This window comes from Chiloscyllium plagiosum, unplaced genomic scaffold (genome assembly GCF_037043375.1).
Source record: "Chiloscyllium plagiosum isolate Xiang-an unplaced genomic scaffold, Cpla_swu_hap1 HiC_scaffold_14, whole genome shotgun sequence".
Taxonomy (NCBI): domain Eukaryota; kingdom Metazoa; phylum Chordata; class Chondrichthyes; order Orectolobiformes; family Hemiscylliidae; genus Chiloscyllium; species Chiloscyllium plagiosum.
Window position 1 is genome coordinate 46197867 of NW_028270152.1, and position 25339 is coordinate 46223205.

The 25339-nt window shown below is 38.2% G+C and overlaps 1 protein-coding gene across 7 annotated transcripts in view; it reads right to left on the reverse strand.

The window, feature by feature from the left end:
* adamts9 (ADAM metallopeptidase with thrombospondin type 1 motif, 9) overlaps positions 1 to 25339 on the reverse strand; it is a 258667-nt gene that overhangs the window by 179148 nt on the left and 54180 nt on the right. For all 7 annotated transcript variants that reach the window (XR_015759408.1, XM_087994412.1, XM_087994415.1 and 4 more), the window contains exons 7-11: positions 23051 to 23091; positions 22392 to 22497; positions 14062 to 14208; positions 6576 to 6717; positions 5917 to 6021 (exon numbers count right to left, since the gene is read on the reverse strand). Coding sequence is in view for 6 of the 7 variants with exons in the window: in XM_087994412.1 (XP_087850538.1) it covers positions 5917 to 6021; positions 6576 to 6717; positions 14062 to 14208; positions 22392 to 22497; positions 23051 to 23091 (541 nt within the window). In the remaining variant the exon portion in view is untranslated. The remainder of the gene's footprint in view (positions 1 to 5916; positions 6022 to 6575; positions 6718 to 14061; positions 14209 to 22391; positions 22498 to 23050; positions 23092 to 25339) is intronic.

Consider the following 25339-nt stretch of genomic DNA (forward strand, 5'->3'; position numbering starts at 1 on the left):
CTGCTTCTCTCTCAAACATTCTTACCCACAAGCTATTCAGCTACACCACAGCAAATCACTTTTGTTGTTGGCAGGTAGAAGGCTTTTGGCATGCATACCTGGTCACCACTCTACAAACCAATCAATCAGTTACTCATTATCATCAGTATCTCCCTTCATAGAGACCCCTTGGGTCCAGCTGCCCAACTGAGTAATCTCCCCAACTAATGAATAAACGACAGTGTAAACAGCACTTTCAATGACTGTCAGGTAACTTGCCTTTGACAAAATGTACGAGGAGAAAGTGAGGACTGCAGATGCTGGAGATCAGAGCTGAAAATGTGTTGCTGGAAAAGCACAGCAGGTCAGGCATCATCCAAGGAACAGGAGAATTAACGTTTCGGGCATAAGCTTCGGTCCTGAAGAAGGGCTTATGCCTAAAACGTCGATTCTCCTGTTCCTTGGATGCTGCCTGACCAGCTGTGCTTTTCCAGCAACACATTTTCAGCTTTGAAAAAATGTAGAAATCTTTTCCACAAACTTTGGTTTTTAAAACAGTTATTTTTCTATTTAACTCCAAATTCAAAAATACAATTAAAAAAGAACTTTCACAATGCTCAGGTGAGGACGGGTGAATTTGCTCCCCTCTTTGGAACTTGCTAACATGTTTGCAACAAGTCTTATTAATTCTTTACAGCACTCAGCTTTTTAATGCTTCAATTAAAATGTCATTCACTAAGTGAAATTAAAACGCCAATACAAGGTTTTCTTGAATGAAAAAGAGTGAGAAGTTTTATTACCTGCTATGCTTGAAAAATGTAATCAAGCATAATATCACAATTCAAAAATACACACAGGCATAAAGCTTAAGAAGGGCAGAGAGGAAGAAAGAGCAAGAGAGTTTGTGTTGTGTGTATGTGTTAGAGATTCAGACAGACAGTGACAGAGACAGACAGAGAGAAAGAGACGCTTTGAAAACTTGTTGTGAGGTATCCACTTTATTTTCTCTGTCCTGCTCAAAGGTTGTTTGCCTGAAAGGCAGTTCACTTCTGCATTCCCATGTCTGGTGTCTTTAGTTTTTCAAACTGGACAATCTGCAAGCAATGAAACATGTGAAACTCCCAGAAAGGTATAAATTAAAAAGAGGAGAAGTGAGGTTCTTCATACCTGACTAAGTTTCACTATATTTTGATAAAATGTTAATTTTAGCTCGGACTGATTTCATGAGCTTGACTGATCTGGTCAGCTGACCACCGTGGCCATCTTAAATCAGTGTTTTCTCTTTCTCCTAAAATCATTTTCATGCGTAAAATCATTTTCAGCTCTTGGTAGTAAAATCAAAAGATTTAAGTTGAAAATTGATAGTGCATATTTTATCACTACTGTGATAGGGCCCTACTCTAGAAGTCATAACCTCAAGTTTCTGGAGTTATTACACACACAAATTTTATAAGGCTGTTCGGTCTGGGATTTTATTTTCTGATTTGAAGAGTAAAATAATAGAATGAAGCAGATCATGTGACCTGTTCTGAATTCTAACCAACATGGTTAGTAAAGATTGAAGAAAGTGCAAATTGTTTTACTGGGAAGATGTTGTAATACAATCACATATGCAGACAATAGCAAGGGTATTTGTGATGACTGTCAAAAAACTGTTAGTCTCCAAGTTTCACAATGAGCTGTTGAGAATGTTAGGTTATACTTTAAACTGCCTGTTTTGTTTCAAGAAGGAAAAGTCAATAGCAAACTGTTGTGACATCTGGCTGCAGTTTTCTTTAGCTAAGACTGAATCTTACAGAAATAAGTCAGGATGACTGAAACAGAGGTAGAGGTATCCAGTCCCACATCAGGAGTGCAGAAAATGTTGACTTTATTATCCATCACATAGGAGGCGGATGAAAACTCACATTCAGATTGAATAGCCCAAAAACATGAAGATTTAAACAGAAATGAACTATTTGCCTACTTTTGCAGAGAGGTATGATTTCCCAGGGTAATCATTGCAGTGAAAGTTAGTTCAAGGAATAGATGTAACTGTCTGGGAAGCAAAAAGATAAAAAGCCACAGAGTGTGGAGAATAGCTTCAGACTGATTCTTGGAGAACAAAGGGGCTACTTTAGAGTCTGAATAAACTATAACAATTGTGGAGAAATTTCAGTTTAAGCTTTAATGGTTAAATTTTTTCTATAGTTTAAAGAAAAGATTGCTAACTGCATTCTATTGAAACAGAATCACTTTCGATTTGCTTGTTACATTAGAAGTATTAAAACTTGAAATTTGTTGTGTGATACTTCTAGTCAATGACTGAAACTCAAATATCATTTTACAAATTGTCAGTTTTCAGGGATCGTAACAGAGTTTTATTTATCCAGTCATAGTACAGAATGCTATTTCAATAAAGAAACTTCATTTACCTCCCTGTAATACAGTCCTGTGTAAAGTATATGCAGATATTCTGATCACCAATAATTTGATTCATGATTTCAAGATTTGTGAGGACCTGGGTGATTCTTAAAATTACTGTTTGATGTAATTTTTATTCTTAGTGCTGTTTTATATTGACAAACTGATTCTAATCTGTCATTGTTATTTATGTTTCACATGCACACACACACACCTCAGTGCCAACTTTCCTATGGTTTAATATGAAAAGTCAGATGTGACAATTTGGCCTAAAAGTAGTGAATTGAAGGCAATTAGTATACTGGATCTGAGAAACTCAGCAGTAATTCTGCATACCAGTTGACGTGGACCTGAGATTCCCACAAAGGATGCTTTTTTTTACAAAGTTTGGCTGGCTGGAAGTTTTTACAAGCTGTACACAGTTTTAATTATGCTATAAATTAATATCAATAAGCTACTTTATTTTCCTGAAACACCTCAGAACTTAAAGTAATCGGAAAATTATAAGTTCGCATATTATACATTAAATTTCGGTTGACATTACCACTGTTTTAAAATCATGCACAGGAAACATTACCACCCTGCAATGCTTAGAATTAATAATCGTGAAGTTTTCTGGTAAAATGGAAGATTTTGCAATAATTCTTCACAGGCCATGTGCTGATTTTGCATCATAGATATAATGCTTTCATGCAGGGGTTAATGGGTACATTCTCCACATAACTTTCATATTTTACAACTGTGGCAGTGTTGAGTCACATGACTAATTTCCTTTAAATTTGATGTGAATTTTGATATTCCAGCTGATATTCCTATCTAAACTTTACTGCTGTTGATATTTACTCTGAATGTGCTCTGAATTCCATGAGATTGTTGACATTAAAATAATTGTCTTCATTGCCAGCATTGAAGCTTGCAATCAGAAGGATGGCAAGGTTAACCAAGCCTCGTTGCTTTAACATGTTATAGCTCAGAGCTGCGATGCATTTGTTGATTTGTACATGTTAATTTTATCCAGATCACATATCAGAGTAGTGAACAAAGTAGAAATCGTTACCTTTCTTCAGTAACATGGTTGTGCATGTGGTAATTCTATTTATTTAAGTTAATCAGAAATCTTTAATGAATCATGACACAGTCCTTCCATTCTGTCATAAAACAAAGTATAGTGGATGCTGGAAATTTTAAACAAAAGCAGAAATTGCTGGAGAAAATCAGCAGGTCTGGCAGCAGCCGTGGAGAAAGAAACATATTAATGTTTTGAGTCCAGTGACCCTCATCAGAACCTTTCTGAAAAAGAGTCACTGGGCTTGAAATGTTAACTCTGTTTTCTCTCCATAGATGTTGCCAGACCTGCTGAGTTTCTCCAACAATTATTGTCTTTGTTTTGCTTCTATTCTGTGGTTTTATTCTATTCTGTGCACTGTTCATCATGAGACAAACACTGCAAATCTGAGATGATATTTTTATACATGAATACTTGAAACAATGTAACATGTTAAGGCCAACAGGGAAATAAATTTCAATCTACCAGTGGCATGAGAAAGTGATATGGAGACTTACTCTAATTTCCAATGGGCAGGCTGTGCCACAGACAACTGACCACTGGTATCAATGAAGCAACATTACACAAATAAATGTTTCTCTGAAAATTGTTTTCAATTTCTATGCACAAATTCAATGTATAATATAGTACTGAGTTGTAAACAGCAGGAAACTTACAGGCTCAGTCAGGACTGAGCTACATAATCTTCAATGCTATCAACAGCAGTAAAGTTTATACAGCAATATTAGATAGAATATCAGTGTTCATTTCTCCCTACTTTGTGAAGTGTATTGAAGTATCCTCTACGGACAGGATTGGTTTTGGATTTGATGCTTTGCATGTTAAAGCTATTGAAGGTTATCACTGTGTTTAAGTAACACATCATTCTCGAACCTTTTAACCTTAAAAACACAAAAACATGGTCCATTCAGCCAGCTAGTGCCCTGGAACCTTCAGATTCCAACTGTGTTGAATATTATCTTGTCTTCCAATTTAATAATTGGGCTCATTTAGCAATCCTAATTTGAATTTGATATGACCTATAGTTTTATATCATTTCTTTAGCATTGACTACAGTGAATATAGTTTGGTAATCTTCTTAATGAAGCTTTCTAACATAAGAATAAAAGCACATATTGAACAAGAGAGGGTGACTTGGCTCTTTGTCGATGATGTACAATCTGTCACAGGCACTAATCCACCAATCTAACATTGTAAGGAACAGCCTGCAAAATTTCTAATCTGATCCCAAAAGTGAATGGTTGAAACTTTAGGATATTTACTTATCCTTGTACTTTGATTATTTATCCATGACTTATAAACATATTTCCAATTATCTTAGAAAAGAGGAGCTATCATATTCAGTGGGGCATTCTGTCATGTTTGTCTTTAATTACCCTGCAGTCCTCAATCCCATTTCAAATAAATGTTTATCCACTTTATTTTCTCTCAGCATTAATCAACACATTAAATATGTTTCTGGGAGGCAATGGCACATATCCCACTCTTGTTTATATGACCTCGACGCAATATTTTTAAAATGCTGGACCACAATTGCATTCAATCTTTGGTGAATATGCATTGGGCTTTATGACTTAGAAACGCATATCATTGGAAAAGGTTCAGAGAAAAACAATGTCCATTTGAACTTTTGACAATTATATCTTTGGATTTTTTTAACCTAGATACGCACAAAATTTCCTCTCTCCCCCACCTCCCCAGGGTTTACTCTCTCACTTATGGCAGCAATGCAAATATAATTGATGTCAACAATAGAAGGAAAGGAAGTGAACATGGTCCAATGAGAATACCAGATGTGGGATGCAGGACATGGATAGTTATTTAGATTAGGCTGAACAGCTTAAGAGTGTAATGCATCCTTGAAATTTTTCTCCATCTGTAACCTTACCCAGAGTATAAGCAAGATAACGAAAATAATCTGAAAAATCAAAACGGATTTCTCAAAATTTACTCTGTGGAAGAGACACTCTTTAATATCCCAATTTCATAACGAAAAGACACCATGCTACTTCAAAAACTTAAGTACTTAACACAAAAATAGACTAAAATGAAGTTTAAAAGGAAGTTATGGTTAGGAAAGTAATAATTATGTACAACCGAGATAATGAATGGAAAAGTGTACTGCAAGCATGTCATTAAAATTGCTTTAAGTCTGTTACTACTTTATGTTTCTATCAGTCACAGGAGGAGATATACCCATCTGAAAGTTAAACAGTGTCAATTTTAAAGGCAAGGAGACAATATTTAATACTTTGATATTCTTTTCTGTGCTTCTTTAATACTGGCTTGGATCCAAACATGCGTGTGACCAAAGAAACTTCTTTTTATAACAGCAGAAAATTGTGAATGTTACGACATGTCACATATATTTGTAAAACAATAGTCATTTAATTTTATAGTTTGCATGAAACCGATATTGCTGATATTTCTACTTAGCTTATACATTTTTAAAATTAAGAAGCAATTACCTTTCCGAGTTCACATTCTGTCCCATCCGCCCATGGCATATGTTGAGTCCTACAGCCCCTCTGAACTCCTTCAGTGCTTGTACACCAAAGACGTCTGCATTGTGTCTACAGAGTAAAAGAAAATGCTTTGAAAATCTGATATTGTCAAAATCTTTATTTTCCCAGTACTAAAAAGTAGTGTCATACCTATTTACAGTGTGTATTATTTAATGCACAATGGCATTGTTCTCTCTGTAATACAACAGAACTGTTTTCCACACAACTTATTTGCTGAGGTGAGTTTCATCAAACATTAAAAATTGGGGTAGATTTTAAATTTGCTAAGCAGGAATTGGGAATCAATCATTTGCTTATTATTCTATCTGAATCCACCATTACAATTTTATAAGAGGTGAAAAGTTGAAAATCCACCCCATTATTATATCAGCTACCTGACAAACAGATGAATGCAACAAAATGAATAAAACAAATTCAATGAAAGTACACATTTATTTCAATTTGAAATTGTGTTTCTTTTTCTCGATTATGATGTGATGTATAGTAGTGCAACTTACCAGTGATTTGGAAATGAATACTTTAGGTATGATTGATCAACTTTCAGAACAATAATTATTGTATACTATGTCTATCTCATTGTCAGATATGCTTATTGTACTTACCATATAGGGACACACCTGAGAACCAGATCCAAAAATCAATTCACATTGTTTGTCAACATTATAAATCTGACCAGGGAGCTGATGCGGAAGTGAGTATGTTCTTGTCACAGGTTCATCAAGTAAACATTCACCATATCCTGTGCTAAAAAGGCAAAAAGTATGAGAGAAAATCCAGATATTCAAATTTCCACTGCTATAATACAGAATACAAATTCTGAAACAAAAGAAATTGTGTTACTATCCCATTACAATTAAATTTTGACAAATCTAATCATCTTTGCTGTCATATCTATCAAACTGAACCATACTAAAAGAGTGAAATTCCTGTCAGCACTTGGGCTCCTGCACTGTTTCATGAAGAACATGATTTTCTTCATTTTGGAGTCTTACAAAGGTTTTGCCAATGTTGCTGCATACTAAATCCTTGTTTAATGTTGTATTTGTATTTAATTTAAAATTTCATTTTCGAGAAACAGTGACATGGGGATCAGATTTTCCCATTAACAATATAAAAAAACCATAGTTAAGACTGTGGGACCATTCTCATCTGAAAAATAAAACCTTCCTAAAAAATTTGTTGACAGGGTTTAGGCATCACCAACTAGCATTTGTTGCCTATCCCTAATCGCAGTAAAACATCCTACCCTTTAAGTTAAAATACCATACATTACAAAATTCCTATATTCACATATGAAATAGCTTTCAAAATAAACTAAATGTAAAAATATAGAAGTATGGTGACTCTTCAGTTGACTTCTGCCAGTGTATATTCCATTATCTGACATTAAGACTTGACAGCTCTCCAGCTCCTTGACCCTTCTAGGCCTATGAGAAGAGCAGCCGTGAGTTGCAGAATTGAAGATGTCACTAACTGAACAGACGGGAGAGTTGATAACAGACAATGTTGGCAGAAGACAAGTGGGGGAGAGGTGAACAGTAAGTGGGAGGGGCTGCTCCAAATTGGCACCCAGCAGGTCACATCAGATGTCAAATTATGTTAAAATAAACCCCCCATGCTAAAAATGGGCCCCTTTAACTGGCCAACATTGAATGACTTCACAGAAGTATTACATCACAGAAGGAGACCATATGGCCCATTGTGTGAGAACCAGCTCTCCAAATAAGCATCGAAACTGAATGTAATTCTTCTATCTTTTCCCCATGCCTTTGCATGTTGCTTCTATTTAAATATTCACCCAGTGGCTTCTTGAATGCCACAATTAAACCAGCCTCCACCAAACATCCAAGCAGTGCACACCAGACCCAAACCACTCATTGTGTGACAAGGTTTTTACCTCATATCACATTTGCTTCTTCTGCATATCACTTTAAATCTGTGCCATTTCATTCTTGATCTTTTTGCATGTGAAAGTGGAACAGTTTCTTCCTATCTACCCTATTCAGCCCTCTCGTCATTTTGAAAACTTCTTTCAGATCTCCTCTTAGCCAACTTCTCTCCAAGGAGATTAGGTTCAATTTCTCAAATCTATCCTCACAGATGAATTTTTTTCTTGCTGGAATTATTCATGTAAATCTCTCTCTGACGTGTTCACATTTTTCCCTAGAGTGGTGACTGATACGAAATGGTAAACAATACTCCATTTGAGGTCTAACAAGTGTCAATACAAGTTTAGCATTACTTAGAGTTATAGAGATGTACAGCATGGAAACAGACCCTTCGGTCCAACCCGTCCATGCCGCCAGATATCCCAACCCAATCTAGTCCCATCTGCCAGCACCCGGCCCATATCCCTCCAAACCCTTCCTATTCATATACCCATCCAAATGCCTCTTAAATGTTACAATTGTATCAGCCTCCACCACTTCCTTTGGCAGCTCACTACATACCCAAACCATGCTCTGCATGAAAAAGTTGCCCCTTAGGTCTCTTTTATATCTTTCCCCTCTCACCCTAAGCCTATGCCCTCTAGTTCTGGACTCCTCCATCCCAGGGAAAAGACTTTGTCCATTTATCCTATCCATGCCCCTCTGTAAGGTCACCCCTCAGCCTCCGACACTCCAGGGAAAACAGCCCCAGCCTGTTCAGCCTCTCCCTATAGCTCAAATCCTCCAACCCTGGCAACATCCTTGTAAATCTTTTCTGAACCCTTTCAAGTTTCACAACATCTTTCTGATAGGAAGGAGACCAGAATTGCACGCAATATTCCAACAGTGACCTAACCAATGTCCTGTACAGCTGCAACATGACCTCCCAACTCCTGTACTCAATACTCTGATCAATAAAAGAAAGCATACCAAATGCCTTCTTCACTATCCTATCTACCTGCGACTTCACTTTCAAGGAGCTATGAACCTGCACTCCAAGGTCTCTTTGTTCAGCAACACTCCCTAGGACCTTACCATTAAGTGTATAAGTCCTGCTAAGATTTGCTTTCCCAAAATGCAGCACCTCGCATTTATCTGAATTAAATTCCATCTGCCACTTCTCAGCCCATTGGCCCATCTGGCCAAGATCTAAGGTAACCCTCAGATCCACTACACCTCCAATTTTGGTGTCATCTGCAAACTTACTAACTGTATCTCTTATGCTCACATCCAAATCATTTATGTAAATCTTTGGTACTTTCTATTCTTGGGGAAAGTGAGGACTGCAGATGCTGGAGATCAGAGCTGAAAATGTGTTGCTGGAAAAGCGCAGCAGGTCAGGCAGTATCCAAGGAGCAGGAGAATCGACGTTTCGGGCATGAGCCCTTCTTCAGGAATGAGGAAAGTGTGTCCAGCAGGCTAAGATAAAAGGTAGGGAGGAGGGACTTGGGGGAGGGGTGTTGGAAATGCGATAGGTGGAAGGAGGTCAAGGTGAGGGTGATAGGCCGGAGTGGGAGTGGGGGTGGAGAGGTCAGGAAGAAGATTGCAGGTTAGGAAGGCGGTGCTGAGTTCGAGACCTGCTGCGCTTTTCCAGCAACACATTTTCAGCTACTTTCTATTCTTGACTAATATACACCTACATCCACATACTTGCCAAAATAATTTAAAGCTCTTCCAACAGCAACAGCAAAATGTCCCACAAGAAACTCAGTCCCAGCTCTGTTCAGGGGCAATATGTCCAGATTCTGCAGGTGCCTCCTTCCTCAGAGGCAGTCCCAACGCCATAGGAATCTCAAGCCTTCCCTCCTGCATTATCTATCCAGCCATTCATTCATTTACCTTATCTTTCCATTTCTCTATTTATTTGCATGAGGTTCTGGGATCAATTGAAGATTCCTACATTCAAGGTCTTGTTTGCTCATTTTCCACCTAGTTCCCCAAATTCTGCTTGCAGCACTACATGCTGCTTCCTACTGAAGTCTTCGCAAATTGACTTAAAACAGTGCAACTAAAAATAAGGAACTGCTGTATTCAATAACAGAACAGCAAAATTAAAATAGGATAATTGAGAACTATTTTGCAGTCAGTAAATTCAAAACTGCACATGCAGAAATCAATCAGTTGTTTTTATATCAGTCTTACAACTTGTGTGCTTTACTGATTTAAATAAACCAATCCAGTGAGCTAATTAATCAGTGATGAAAAACATTGCTAATGAATCCCATCATGTTTGCACAATCAGCAAGTAAACTAATCGAAAGAGAAATACATGGACAACAGTATAAAACCATGCTAAATGTACCTTGTGTCTTCCACTGTGTCTCACACCTGCACACACACACCATGGGTGCTGGGGATAAAATAAGCACTACCGCACTTAGGTGGTAGAAAAAAAAAATAAATAAACAGGAGTGTCAACCAAAAAAAAAAAACCATGCTAAATGTACCTTGTGTCTTCCACTGTGTCTCACACCTGCACACACACACCATGGGTGCTGGGGATAAAATAAGCACTACCGCACTTAGGTGGTAGTGTGGGGGTTAAAGGAAAAAAAAAATAAACAGGAGGGGTCTCACACCTGCACACACACACCATGGGTGCTGGGGGAAAAAAAAAGCACTACTGCACTTAGGTGGTAGTGTGGGGGTTAAAAAAAAAACAATGCACCTACCCTCCCCTTCACTGTTTTGATCACAAAAAAGAAAAAAAAAGAAAAAGAAAAGAAAAATAAAAAAAAAATAATACCATGCTAAATGTACCTTGTGTCTTTCACTGTGTCTCACGCCTGCACACACACAACATGGGTGCTGGGAAAAAAATAAGCACTACCACAGTTAGGCGGTAGTGTGGGGGTTAAAATAAAAAAGAAGAAAAAAGAAATTAAAAAAACATCATGCTAAATGCACCTTGTGTCTTTCACTGTGTCTCACATCTGCACACACACAACGTGGGTGCTGGGGAAAAAATAAGCAGTTAGGCGGTAGTGTGGGGGTTTAAAAAAATTAAAAAAAAAACCAGGCTAAAGTGCATGAGACAATCTTTGATATCTTCAATTGTTATGGTGTCAGATAGCATTGAAAAACAAAGCTCATTGATAAGTAGACAAATTCTGATCAACAGGCCAGTTTAATACAGTTAAGAAAGGCAGGTGATGGGGCATGTGTCAGATTGATAGCAAGCAAGGGAAGGTCAATGGCTTTTTTTAAAAATACATTGACAGGATGAGGGCATTGCTGGCTGGTTCAAAATTTATTGCCCATCCTTAACTGTCAATGGACAGTTAAGAGACAACCACATTGCTCTGGGTCTGGAGTCACATAAAGGCCAGACCAGGTAATGAGTTTCCTTCCTCAAAGGATATTAGTGAATTATTTGTCAAGAATCTTCACTAAATTCCCTAGTAGAGCTAAAAGATCTCCAGTAGGTATGGAGTACATGGGAAGACTAATTCAGAGTCACATTAAACGTCTGTATTCATTGATTACAATTAATTTCATTTAGACAAAAGTTGGCAAAATCCAGACAAATGTGTAACAATTTGTGAGCAGATGCAGAGAAAAGTGTTCATATTATGGGCTGAACTTTTCTTTAGCTAAATCTGAGTTGTGTTGGGTTTTTCAAAAAGACTCTTGCTACAAGGCCTAATGAGAATTCTTGGCATATATTATGAAATTTGCCTTCAGTGATGACCCAATGGTATCGCTTACATCTGACTCTGTGTCCATCTTACCATGTGGCATTCCCAGGAAAGCTCACTTCTCAGCAGATATCCCCAAATTCACTGGCAATCTTCACTATATCTTTAAAAGCTCATTGTGCACCTGGACTAGCAATGCCAGAATACAGCTGTTCTACACCATTTCTGACATTTGACCCAGATGTGGTAAACAGGGGGAAATCAGTGTCCCACTTTGCAGGTAGGGTTCTGGAGGTCCTACTTGATGGAGTGTGCACAAATGGGACTTTATCTTCCCCCCAACCCCAGAATCACTGGCAGAAGCCACAACACCACACCATGCCAGCCTAGTCTGAGAATGCCACCCAGGTTAGAGCAGTATCAGTCATCTGGGGGAATGCAGAGTACTATATGAAGAAGATCAATGGCCTTCTTCACTCTGCCATTGTAAGGACCACCATCTTTTCTCTGATACAATACTCTAATTTTATCTCTGCTCCTACACCCACCTCCTACCAAGGCCCTTGCTTTACCAATCTCACAATTCCCTCACTCGCTGTCACCCACCCTGGCTCCCAACATCACTAGTCCTGCATGCTGCTCCTCGGATGCTGCCTGAACTGCTGTGCTCTTCCAGCACCACCAATCCAAAATCTGGTTTCCAGCATCTGCAGTCATTGTTTTTACCTGCCATCTGAACTGCCCACTCATGTGCTTGGGGCACCTGACCACTTGTGCCAATGATGCCCACCACTGTCATTTCCCTTAATACCTGCCTCTCTCTCATTCATGGAAAAAGACAGCACATTATGCTATATTCACCATTTTGGAATGAACTAGACATCTGCAAAGGAGTAATTTTTAAAAATAGGTAGGTTGTGAAACCAGAGTCATATTAACCTAATAGTCTTCAACTGACAGTGGGTCTCCCAAACGCTAGACTAATGTTTTGGAGACATAGATTCAAATCACATAATGGTAGCCAGTGAAATTTGAAGTCAATAAAAATGTGATAAAAAGCTGGCCTAATGGCAACTGTGTAACCACTGTCAGTTGTCCCTGAACCCCCACCTAGTTCACTGATGTCCTTTAGGAAAGAAAATCTACCCTTGTTACCTACTATGGCCTACATGTGACTCATAGACCACAGCAATGTAAGTGACTCTTAATTGCTCTCTGGGCAATTAGAAAAGGGCACTAAATGCTGGCCTAAGCAGCAATGCCCACAGTCCAAGTGTGAATGAGAAACCACTTCATCACTTACACATGGCACAGAATGGATGAGAAGACTCAAAAGGGAGACAGTACATTGGGCAGATAACAGCAGTGACATTGAAACTCTTGTTAGGAACTGCAAGGGAACATCAAGAGCATCTGCAAAATCAATGGAAAGCACTTCTGGTACTGCATGAAGCCCCTGCCTACCGATTCTCCAAAAGCACACCGATTTCCATGCACCTTTCTCATGTGCATGGAAATGCCTGCAGCATCATCATTGACTACAGAGGAAGTGGTAGAGGTAAAAAGCATCTGGATGGGTATATGAATAGGAAGGGTTTAAAGGGATATGGGCCAAGTGCTAGCAAATGGGACTAGATTAGGTTGGGATGTCTGGTCAGTATGGACGAATTGGACCGAAGGGTCTGTTTCCATGCTGTACATCTCTCTGATCCTATTACTCTATGACTACTTCACTATACCTCATCATTTGTCAACTACTCAATATGTCAAGCACCACTGTTGCACACACTGCAAGCTTCATTCTTTTTTTATTAATTTGTACCCCTAGAGAGATAATTAAAGACAATGGTATGCAATTTATTGGTAGGCCATTCCCAAGACACTGTGAGAAATGGAGTATCAATCACATTACTTCCTCTCCAATGGTCTACTATGTTTCATAGATTCTGAAATCTAATCCTCAACTGTAGATAGACCTAGCTGGATGTACACATTGCAGTGTTGCATTTGAGGGCAAACCTGAGGCTTCATTCTATCCCTGGAAGAGCTCACATTTGGCAGACCAATGTGTACCAATTTATCAACTTCTACCCAAAGTACTCATTTTGATACTGGAAAGCAGCTTGAAAAAAACTGCAAAAACAGATGACCAACATACTGTATATGTAGAAAATGTGGGTACAGAATTAACAAAAGTACAAGGTGGATTACAAGATCCAGTAGAAATGAGAGACAAAATCACCATCATGAGATCTGGGAGTGTCAGCAAAGAGAGTTCACCATTGTTGTGTGGATATGATCTTGCAACTCTTCCTGGTAGCTTGTCTGCTTTTGGTTTGCAAGCTGCACAGATAGGTTGGTTGCTGCAACATCTATTTCATAGCTTATAGTATGCTATACTGTTTTAATAAACTAACCCATGGAGATAATCAATCCCTGATGAGTGAAGATTATAAGAACATTACCACTAATGTGACAAATAGTACAGTTAAATATAGACTTAAAACAAAATTCTAACATACTCTAAAAAATTAGTAACATATCTTCTGCTACATTTTGACCACATCCAGGGATTGGTGTAATAATTCAAGGTAGGGGCCATAACATGCTGCTGATTTTTGCCACCATCTTCTTTGCACTTATTGCTGTCATCATGAGGCATATTAAACCTAGATAAAAGTAAAACAAAGTTGTTAAGCAAGCATGTCAGCTAGGTTCTTTCAAAAATTGATCACAGAGACATATTTGGGTGCTGCATGTTTATCACAATATATTGCTCAAAAATGTGAGGTCTACTTTGTGTATAGTATAACACATATTGATGTCGACAGTGTTCATGGAAATATAACTATATTTCTTGCATTAGTTGTTCCGAATTCAGATTCTGATATGACTAACTGTGAATAACATTATTGTGATCTCTACATGTAGCCACTTATTTATCAGAGCTTTAGTCTACTTATACTCTAGCTCCCACTCACATGTACTCCTCTGGCCATTTATAATAGGCGTGGAGTTTGGCTAAACTACATAAACTTTACATTGCAATATCACACAGTGACAATGAATTAAGATTGGAGTGTATTTCGAAAAACAGCTCCACACAATAAATAAAACTTGGAATAAAATAAACTTTATGCGCACTCCTTCTATCTAATTTCAAAGTGGGTACTGTTTACCAATTTATATCGTTGTCACTTATACTCATGAAAATGAGCCTAAGTGTTTTGAACAGGGGACCATTTGATTCAGGTGAACATCTGAGTGAATGGTGGATAGGATCATTGCCAATGGGTGGTTCAAATGATTTTCCCATAGGGCCTTTCTATAATAAAATGTGTACTCTGCCAGCACTCAACAGGAATTACAAAAAGTTGGCAAATTTGGAGGAAGTGGGAGGATCCTGCAGCTCTTCCCATAGTTAAACTCCCACAGACACCTTTGTGATGGGAGAGGTGAGGGAGCAAAGTGCCCAGTTGGGATGTTTTTTTAATGGAGCCATTTATGCTTTTCCCGCAATGTTGAAGATACAAATTGCATTGGGACTCTAAATACATCAGAGAACATTGATTTCAATAAATGACTTGCTTAATTCAGGTGGGAGTTCTGTCTGCTTAAGTTGTGGTCCTCTCAGAAACCATATTAAGACTTTTAATCAAATTTGCTCATGCTGAGAAATGGGGAGACAGTAAGGAAAATAGGCCCCAGCATATGCAAAAATAATTAGATTACAGAAATCAGAAAATGTGCTATCATTTTTCAAGCAAAGTTTCTCAGAATATAGTTCAATATGTATTTGTGAACAACAGAAATTATATGTAATTGATGTTTTATTTAGAAACAGCTTTTCAATGTATCCGTCATAACATTAGCCTGTGAAATTGAATTTTTGAAAATTTTGTAGCCAATTGGTACTTGTTTACACATTAGTAAGCAATCTGCTCCTTACCTCCTCTGATTGAGGATACTATGTTTAGCAGGGGCTTGGAATTTCAGCAGTTAAATAAAGCAAGATAAGTTTGACAAATGAGTGTAGATTAAAACCAGATGAGAGTGTATTTCAGTTTCCCTTTTGATTTTCCCAGCAGAGGCACTAATAAACAGAACAGTTTAGGCAGAAGTGAAAAGTTGCTTCAGCCCTCAAAAACTGCAGGTGCAGTTATTCTAAAATAGCAACAGAAGAACAGTTGGAAATGCTGAGCAGGTCAGATGATATCTGCGGTAAAAGAGGAGACAATGGAAATTTGAATATTGAGATCCTTTCCTTTCGGAAGGATTAGCAGTGAGCAGAATTTGAAAACAGGAAAGGATTGAGGGAAATCACAAACTCAGGCAAAAAGTAACAAGTTTTGATTTTCTTGGGTGTAGAACAAGAGGTGATTAAATGGCTGATGTGATATTATCAGGAGACAACGAATGAATAATGAGCGAAAGATTTATAATGACGGTACAAGGTTTCCAAACAGATGTCGTCTACCACCGAGAAGAACAAAGGCAGCAGATGCATTTGAGCATAATGACCTGCAAATTCTCCTCCAAGAGACACACTGTCCCGATTTGGAACTATATCATCATTCCTTCATGGTCTCTGATGAAAATCCTAGAGGTACTTCCTAACAGCAAAGACTACAGTGATTTAAAAAGGAATCTCACCACCACCTTCTCCAGGGCAAATAGTGATGGACAATAAATGCTGTCCTAGCCAGTGACACCCATAACACACTAACCTTTAAAATAAACATTAGGTGCCATACCACTCCTTGTGTCTATGCAACAGAAATCAAAATACATCAGTCAGAATTCCTTCAGTCACTTATGATACAGTTTGTCCTGACTGTAAAGGTACTAGCACAAGTGTGCCTTAGTATTCCAAAAAGGTGCAGAGTGCAGAAATGACTGTGTCAAACAGCTTGTGAGGCTGGAAGTATAACTCTGCCATTTTGTACCGGTAAGGTTTTAATGGAATTGACAGGGTATATGCAGGGTCAGAGCTCACAGTATAAGGATAAGGGGTAAGCCATTTAAGACTGAGATGAGGAGAAATTTCTCAACCCAGAGAGTGGTGAGCCTGTGGAGGTCAGAAAGCAGTTGAAGCCAAAACATTATACGATTTCAAGAAGGAACTGGATATTGCACTTGGAACTAAAGGGATCAAAGGATGTGGGGAAAAGCAGAACAGGTTATTGAAGCAGGCTTAAAGAACCACATGGCATACCCCTGCTCCTATTCTCGATATAATTTCTATGTAATTTCATAGTCTTTACAGCCAGTTTTCAGATGAGGTGCATTTGATTTGATTTTGTTTTGCTGATAAAGAGTTAGTGGAAGATGTGAATTATGCATTTTGTATTTTCAAGGGAGTGATGCTGCGTCTTAACAAGAAGGCTTGAGGCAATGGAAGGCTTGTTCAGGAGAAACCCTGCTTCTGGACTGAGGGCTATGCTTGCAGTATTCCTTGGACCATCACATAACTTTGAAATAGAGCACAGACAGTAAAGAGAGGAAACAGAGTACAGAGGAGTGAGAAGTAGCAGGGCTCTCAAGATATGATCCTATTCATTATGGATTTTTAGAAAGCATATCTTGTACTTCTACCTCTGTTGACAACAGCATCTCAGATGTCTGCATTTCACCAAGGAGGTAATGACCACACTGTTGAAAATGTGTTGCTGGAAAAGCGCAGCAGGTCAGGCTTCAAGGGCTCATGCCCGAAACGTCGATTCTCCTGCTCCTTGGATGCTGCCTGACCTGCTGCGCTTTTCCAGCAACACATTTTCAGCTCTGATCTCCAGCATCTGCAGTCCTCACTTTCTCCTCAATGAGCACATTGTGCTATATCCCACAGTTATAATTGCATGGCAGGTCATTGACAATTTCAGTCAGCTGCCACGAATGTGGCTTTGATCCTAAATTTCTACATCAGTGGCTCCTTCCAGACAGCAGGAAGTGCCAGGCAATAACTATCATGTCTGATTTTGATGTTCAATAGTATTGCCCTTCATTATCCTGAGGGGATTGCTACTAAACAGAAATTTCACTAGGTCAGCCATGTAAATACTGTGACTACAAGAGCAGGTCAGAAGCCAGAGATTTTGCAGCAAATTTCTCATTCCTTCATTCTGCAAAGCCTGGCTGCCATCTACAAGGCACAAGTCAGAATATTCTCCTCTTTCCTGAGTGCAGTACCAGCAGCAAGCAAGAAGCTTGTCATCAGTCAAGACAAGCCAGCAGTTCTACATTTTTAAACATTCCTGCTGTAGAACGAGTATCATCACTTTCACTGTTGGTTCAAAAATGTTGAATTCCAACCCTAACATCACTGTGGGTCCACTTACACCTCATGGATTGCAGTGGTTCAAGAAGGCAGCCCACCACCATGTTCTCAAGGACAACTAGGGACAGACAATAAATGCTGGCCTAGCCAGTGACCTCCGTGCCCCATGAGTGAATAATAAACTGCACTGCAAGTGATTCATATTAATTGTTCTATCATCTTTACATTCTCCTCCCTGGCAAGGTCAACCTATCCAACTGATCAAATAAAAATTTCAGATCATTGAAGGAATTTAGTCAGCATTACTAGCTATAGCCTGGGTACTACAATGAAATATCCTCCCTGTTAGGAGTTATCAGTCTGACAAAATTACCTCTGGATAGATAATATCTACAGGTACATTATAGTTGGAACACCTTGTCTAAGTTAACCTAAATCAACACATAAAAGTTTAACATACGAATGTAATATATTGTCATCTGTTTATGGACACTACAGAAATTAAATATGAAACTATAACAAATGCTGGTCTTGCCAGCAATATCTGTTTTCCAAGAAGGAATCTTTTTAAAAAGTAACAGCTTCAGCATTTTATGGTTTGCCATATATCACTGTACCAACCACGTATTAGAGGACTGCAGAGAAGGAGAAGGAGACATCATCCTCTTTAGTCCCCAAAAGAAGCGAAAGGGTACAGATATGGGTTTGCCAGGCTAATGGAACTCAAAGTAATCTTGAGATAATACAGAATGGGAGGACTGCTGAGACAAAACACATTTTGCAGAAGCTGTAAAACTTGTATTTATCAGGACAATCACAAGAATACACATTCAATGGGAAAACCAATGTTTATTCCATCTGAGAGGAAACTATTGATTGGCTGTCAAGTGGAGTTTGATTGGTAGAGGTACTTAAATTTTAAATAAAGTTTGGCAGTTAACTGTCAATCAACATTAATGGATGCATTCTCCATGGCAACACCATTACTGGAGACAGCAGATGATGATATGCGCTTGAACTTTGGGGGGATTGGCTTCAGATTGGACAACAGGCTGGGCAGACTAGCTGAAATATATCAGAAGGAGCATTAACAGAATGGCAATGAAGGGAGCACTGTCATCCTACAAAGTGAGTGGCATACTCCAGGGACAATGCTTAAACATTCCTAGTAATCTGTTAGAGATTGTTAGACTCCGGTGGGAGCCACACACAGCTATGTTGGCAACAGTATGGGTTGCCATAGCTGAATCACTTTTAACCTCCATCTGAGCTGCACTGCAGCATTGTGAAGTCTGCTCACTTCTATCTGTGCTGCAATCGACGTCGAAGCATTGGTCCCTGGCTTTGCAGACAAGACAGCCCACATGGGCTCTTCCACTCGAGGTAGGATGAGCTCTAACCTTAGTGCAAAGCCCTGTATCAACTTGGAACTAATTCCTCAATGCTTCTTGATAATTACAAAAGCCAGGCCTGCCAAGTTACTAAACATCTTGGTGTGCATGTCCATCAGCATTCTTGTGACTTGTGACTTTACCCACCAGTGTGCTGGCACTCAAACTATCCATTCCCTCTGGTCTAGTTGCAGGCCACTTGACCAGATAATTCGCTGTATGCTGATCCTGATTCCACACAATCTTCTAAAGTTTGCTCAGTGCCAGAATTTGAGTTGATGTTCGTGTTTTGTCAGATTAAGACATGGTGTTTCTTGTCCAGGTCAGGTTTACTGCTTTCTGTTCACGATGAGGCTGACTGTCAAGCAAGGGGAATGTTCTTGGGTAACTGATGGCAGAAGTACAGGCAGGTTGCTTCAGGTAGATGGAGGAGCCAGAGATCCATTGTGTTGACTTATTCAATTAGATCATCATTATTAGTAAATGTATCTGGGTTGAAGAGGGTGAGTGTTATTACATGGATACAGGATTCAGGGAAAGATCTGTATTTTAAAGTGTTGGAAAGAAGACTGTTGTTAAATGTAGACTGTTGCACAGAATAGGAGACATCAGTGACAATCTCCTTATGAGAGTAATTGAGGAATCCTCTGGGTAAAATTCACGAAATACTGTTCATCATCTACATCAGCTTCTCATGCAGTTGATGCATTGTCCCAGTACTGTTACTGCTCAGAGCTTTTAGCATAGAAACATAGAACGTAGGAGCAAGAATAGGCCATATGCTCTACCATTTAATAAGATTTGGTTTTCCTACCAGAATCCATTCCAGATCATTCTTCCTGAAGAGATAAAAGATTTCCTCATTTCGAAAAATGAACACACAATAACAAGTTCTAACTGATGCCACACTGACATGCAAGATCACATGAATGTTGTCACAGATATTTTGTGTCTCAGATATTTTAATCTTTCATTCCTGCTGAGGTATCTATGGTGGTTTTGTAATACCCTGAACCTCATTGTGAATCTCATTGAACTTACTAACCTTCCTACAAAATATATCACTTTTCTGACAAATGTATCATTTATCTGCACCCTGATTGATGTTAGAGATTCCACCACAGCAATTTAAAATAAATGGGGCCATAAAAGTTAAGTGTGGCTATCGTTTTCATAACCAGCAGCACAGGCATGTGACTGTGGTCTTAGGATCTCATGCATCACATGGTAAAACTGACTGGTTGCCTTTTTGGTGAAGTACATTCATAGCGTACCTCCTTTTGGTGACCTATGCTGTCTGTATATGTTGGTGGCTTAATCAGTGTGCACCATTTACTTGATAACTGTTTGCCTATGTTTATTTCATCCTCTGCTGTTCTTTCTCCTTGGTGATAATGCCAAACAAGGTTTTACCAGTTGAATACACTAGCTCCTGTGCAGATTTTACTGTGGATACGAGATGGTAGGAGCAGGTGGTGATGGTCACCACGTTACAGTCCCACACTGTTACAAGCAAATACAGGCCATATGGGAAGAAAACAGAGAAACTGTTGTTCTCAGGTGCAAAATTCACAATTATAGAACTTCACACTCTTTCGGTCCAGGATCTCCCCAATGCTACTTGTTTTAGCTGAATCTGCAGAAACTGATCTTTATAATTCTTAAACCAGCTTACCTGGAAACCTTTTAAGTGAAATAAAAACCTCAAAAATTTCAAAACTGAAATGCCACAGATCTCATTGCAATATATGTAATTGAAATCACTTGAAACTCTGCAGGCAAATCATGGAAAGACCTAAAAGCACAGGTAGTCAGGTGATTTGTTTTGAAGTGAGTTGTTAGAAGTGAAATTTCTGAAATGGTGGTCAGTTAGCTAGAAAACTAGTTTGCAATGTAGAGTGATGCTAACATTATTGGTTTGACTCCCATATCGACTGAGGTTACCGTGAAGGACTTTATTCTTCTCAACATCTCTACTTGCCCAAGGCATGGTGACCCTTAGGTTAAACCATTACAAATTGTCTCTATTTAATAAGAGAGCAGCTCAATGGTCTTGTAAGACTATGGCAACATTGCTTTTCACTTTATACTGTAAGTGGGAAAATTCTAGACCATGTACTTAGACATCTTTTAAATGTATATCTATATATGTGAAATTACATATGTAAATTAATTACTTATAAGAATATTTTCAATGTATATACTCAGAAGACAATGTTGTTAACTGAGATTAAATCCTCCAGTTTTTTTTAAATCAATACATCCACTCTACTTTTAGAACTGGGAGGCAAGAGAAAGGATGATGTTTTCCAGAGTGTATGAAGAATCGGAGTTTTATATACATAAGTGAGAAGAAGCCTTGGATTTGGATTTGGATTGGGATTGATGGATAAAATGGAGACATGTTAAAAAGTTGACAATTGGATTCCATTGAAAAGATAATGCAGAAAGGCAATGAAACTGTAAGGAGTGTTAATGGTGCAGGTTCATCAGAAAAACCTTCACATTAGGAGAATGGGCCTGGAAGCAGTCAAACTGACAAATAAATCAAACAGGGTCTGCAAGGTGAAGAAACAATTGATCAAGCAATTCAAGAATATGGGACACAGAAATTTGTTTGGGAAGAGATTCCTCATATGGTTAATTTTCTAAGATGTTCAATGGGTTCAAAGTTTTATTTTCATATCTTAATTGTGCATCAACAAGGAAACTGCCATAATAGCTGTGTTTCAGGGAATAGTTTTGCTGTAGTGTTACTGTGTAGAATTGTTTTGGTGAAATATGTTTGGAGAGAAAAATTGAAACTGACTGGAAAGCTATTGTGTAATACTATGTCTTGAGTGGCTGACTGGACATGAGAAAGATGATCAATCAGCATTATTACAGCCCCAAGTAAAATGGAAGAAGCCAAAAGAAAAAGTTCTTACAACTGAAAATGTGAGACTTAATACATACATAACCATAGGGAAAATTGTTATAAGTTGTAATACTATTTTTGAAAGAAATTGAATGAGTTAATTCAAACTGGAAAATATATTTCGATCTGTATGCAAAATAATTAGACCAAATTAATCATGCAAACTACATTTAGCAAAGAAGTTCTCTATTTACAATGGAATTCATATTCAGACTTTAAGGTGCTAGGTCACAATATTAATGATGTTTAAAATGACAATGGAAGACTTACACATGCCCAAGCTCATGAGCTATTGTAAAAGCTGTACTTAATCCGTTATCTTCACTAATGGAGCAACTTCGGTAAGGATCACATACTGTTCCAAGTTCAGCTAATCCTGTACACAATCCAGACGGAAAAAAAATGTTTGTCAATCTTTCCATCTCTTAAAGTTTCATTGATTGCACAAAGCCTAAGTTTAAGAAAATACACTTGTAGAGCTAATTAAAAATGTTAAATATATAGCAGAATTGATATTATATTATGATTTGCAATTATCATTGCACAGAAAGTTAACTGTTGAAAATTACTTTCTAAATTGAAACTACAACCTTGAACCTTCAATTACATAGAAAGTCAGCCTAAAATACCTTTAGTTCACCTTCCTTCCCTGAACTTGTTAACATTTTCTTGGTGTATCTTCCCAATACAGATGCCCATCATAATTTCCCCCCAAAAATAGTAATCACATGAGTTTTATCAGGAGTGGTTTTTGTGCCCTCCAGAACTTAAGAGAGCACCTACTATTTCACCTGACGAAATCCTCTAATTTGACACGGACTTGTTGTTTTCCTATTTCCAGAGCTCAACTATTCATGAAGTCAAATTGTTGAATCTTTGGAAAGGATCAATCACAAGACTCTATCAAAATGCATAATACTATAACTTACCCAAAGTGTCACATTTATCACGAGCTCTGCAAATGTCTTGCCTAAAGGAAAACACATTTCATTAAATGCTGTTCACTCACATATTAAAGCAGCAACAACTTTATTCTCATGTCTTTTCTCATGTTTTGCAAAGTTCTGACAAGTCCTAAATTGCTTTGAGCCACTTCCAAAAATCAGGAAAGGAAAAAAAAAGATGGATTACTGATTACCATAGCTTGTTTAAGTAGCCTGCACAAAATTTAAACTGTCTGCTTCCTCGAGAGGTATGAGAACAGTTGTCAAAAATATAATGCTTTTTTTTCCCCAACAGCCACTTAATGGTAAATGCTCAATTCTAATCTTTATTCAGCAGTTTGGGAAATAACAGAGCTTATAAAATGGTTCTGATTCTGAAAGAAGACTATCAGGTTTTTATTTATTGATTTCAATTTCATGGCAAGTTACTTCAAATGAGGGAATACTGTTATTAGGAAAATAGACAATAAAATTATTGAATTATTTTATGATCTTCCAGACCAGCTAGGAAGCACTGTGCTGTTCCAATTTGTTTTTACTTCAGTGGCTTGATAATGCTCAAAACAATTTAAAATACAGTTTAGACATTCACTTTGTTTTCATTACAATTGAATGTCCATGCCCAAGACATTTAGAAACAATGCAACAATATTTACATATCCATCAACAATTCAATGCTTATTAAGGGAGCAGAAAATATAGGAAACAAAACTTTCAATATAAACTGTTTATCCAACGTGGTGTCCAAATTCAATTTGCATAATGTTAATACCATTTGCATGTCAATTTCCTCCAAGTAACACTTCATTTATAAGTTTCTACTCATTGGAATGCTGACCCTCCCACCCCAGTTAAACTCCTTTCCAACCTCTTCCATTGGGCAGAAGATACAAAATGTTAAACACATGTACCAACAGATTCAAGATCAGCTTCTTCCCTGCTGTTTTTTGAATGGACTTCTGAATGGACCTCTCAACATTTAAATTTAAACATTGATCTCACTCTTCGTGTACCTTCATTGCAGCCATAACCTTGTATTCTTTGCTCTATTCTATTATCCTAATGTACTGTATATAGTATGATCTGCCTCTACTGTATGCAAAACAAAACTATTCATTGAACCTAGCTACATGTGACAATGATAAATCAAATCAAACCATCAACGCAGGAGCAAACCATTCATTCCTTGACCCTTTCGATCTTACAGTTAGATCATAGTTGGTCTTCTATCTCAATTTCATTTTCTAACACTATCCACACATGCCTTGACAACTTTAGTGTCAAGAAATCTATCAATCTTTGTTCTGAATATACTCAATGACTGAGCCTCTTTTACCTTCTGGTTTAGAGAATACCAAAAATTCATCTCCGAGGTAAGAAATTTCCCTTCATTTCAGTCCTAAATTGCCTACTCTTGTTTTTCCTGCATGTGTCCTTTCAACCCTATAGGAATTTTGTATGCTTCAAGGAACATAAAGGAAATTAAGATGTAGTTACTCAACAACCTCATGGACTGGCCAGAGATTGTTTGCTCAAAGCATGCAATCGAATGGGGATGGACATAAAGTAGACTGATCAACTGAAGAGGAGTCGGTGGACCGGCTTGGAGGATAAATTCATAAGATCTCCGGTGATAAAAAAGAGTTCCACAGAATTCTTCATGAATCTTGAGTTAACGTAAAGGTTGTTGGAAGATAAACAGGGACACAATTAAATCAATTTTGAAATAAAATCTAGACATTCACAAGCATAACTTTGTACTGAGATATTGCTAGATTAAGTATAAAACAGAGTTTTCTGCCTATGGATCCCATCCATCCCTTTAACTCAATCTTAGGAGAATGCCCCAATTATAACATTTCCCTATTCACTCCATTTTTTTAAGATTAAGATTACTTACTTACAGTGTGGAAACAGGCCCTTCGGCCCAACAAGTCCACACTGACCCGCCGAAGCGCAACCCACCCATTCCCCTACATTTACCCCTTTACCTAACACTACGGGCAATTTAGCATGGGCCAATTCACCTGACCTGCACATCTTTGGACTGTGGGAGGAAACCGGAGCACCCGGAGGAAACCCACGCAGACACGGGGGGAATGTGCAAACTCCACACAATCAGTCGCCTGAGTCGGGAATTGAACCCGGGTCTCTGGCGCTGTGAGGCAGCAGTGCTAAGCAGTTTTCTCTCCACAGATGTTGCCAGAACTGTTGAGTTTCTCCAGCATCCTCAATTTTTGTTTTATGTTTCCTGAAACTTCTTAAGTCGTTTCA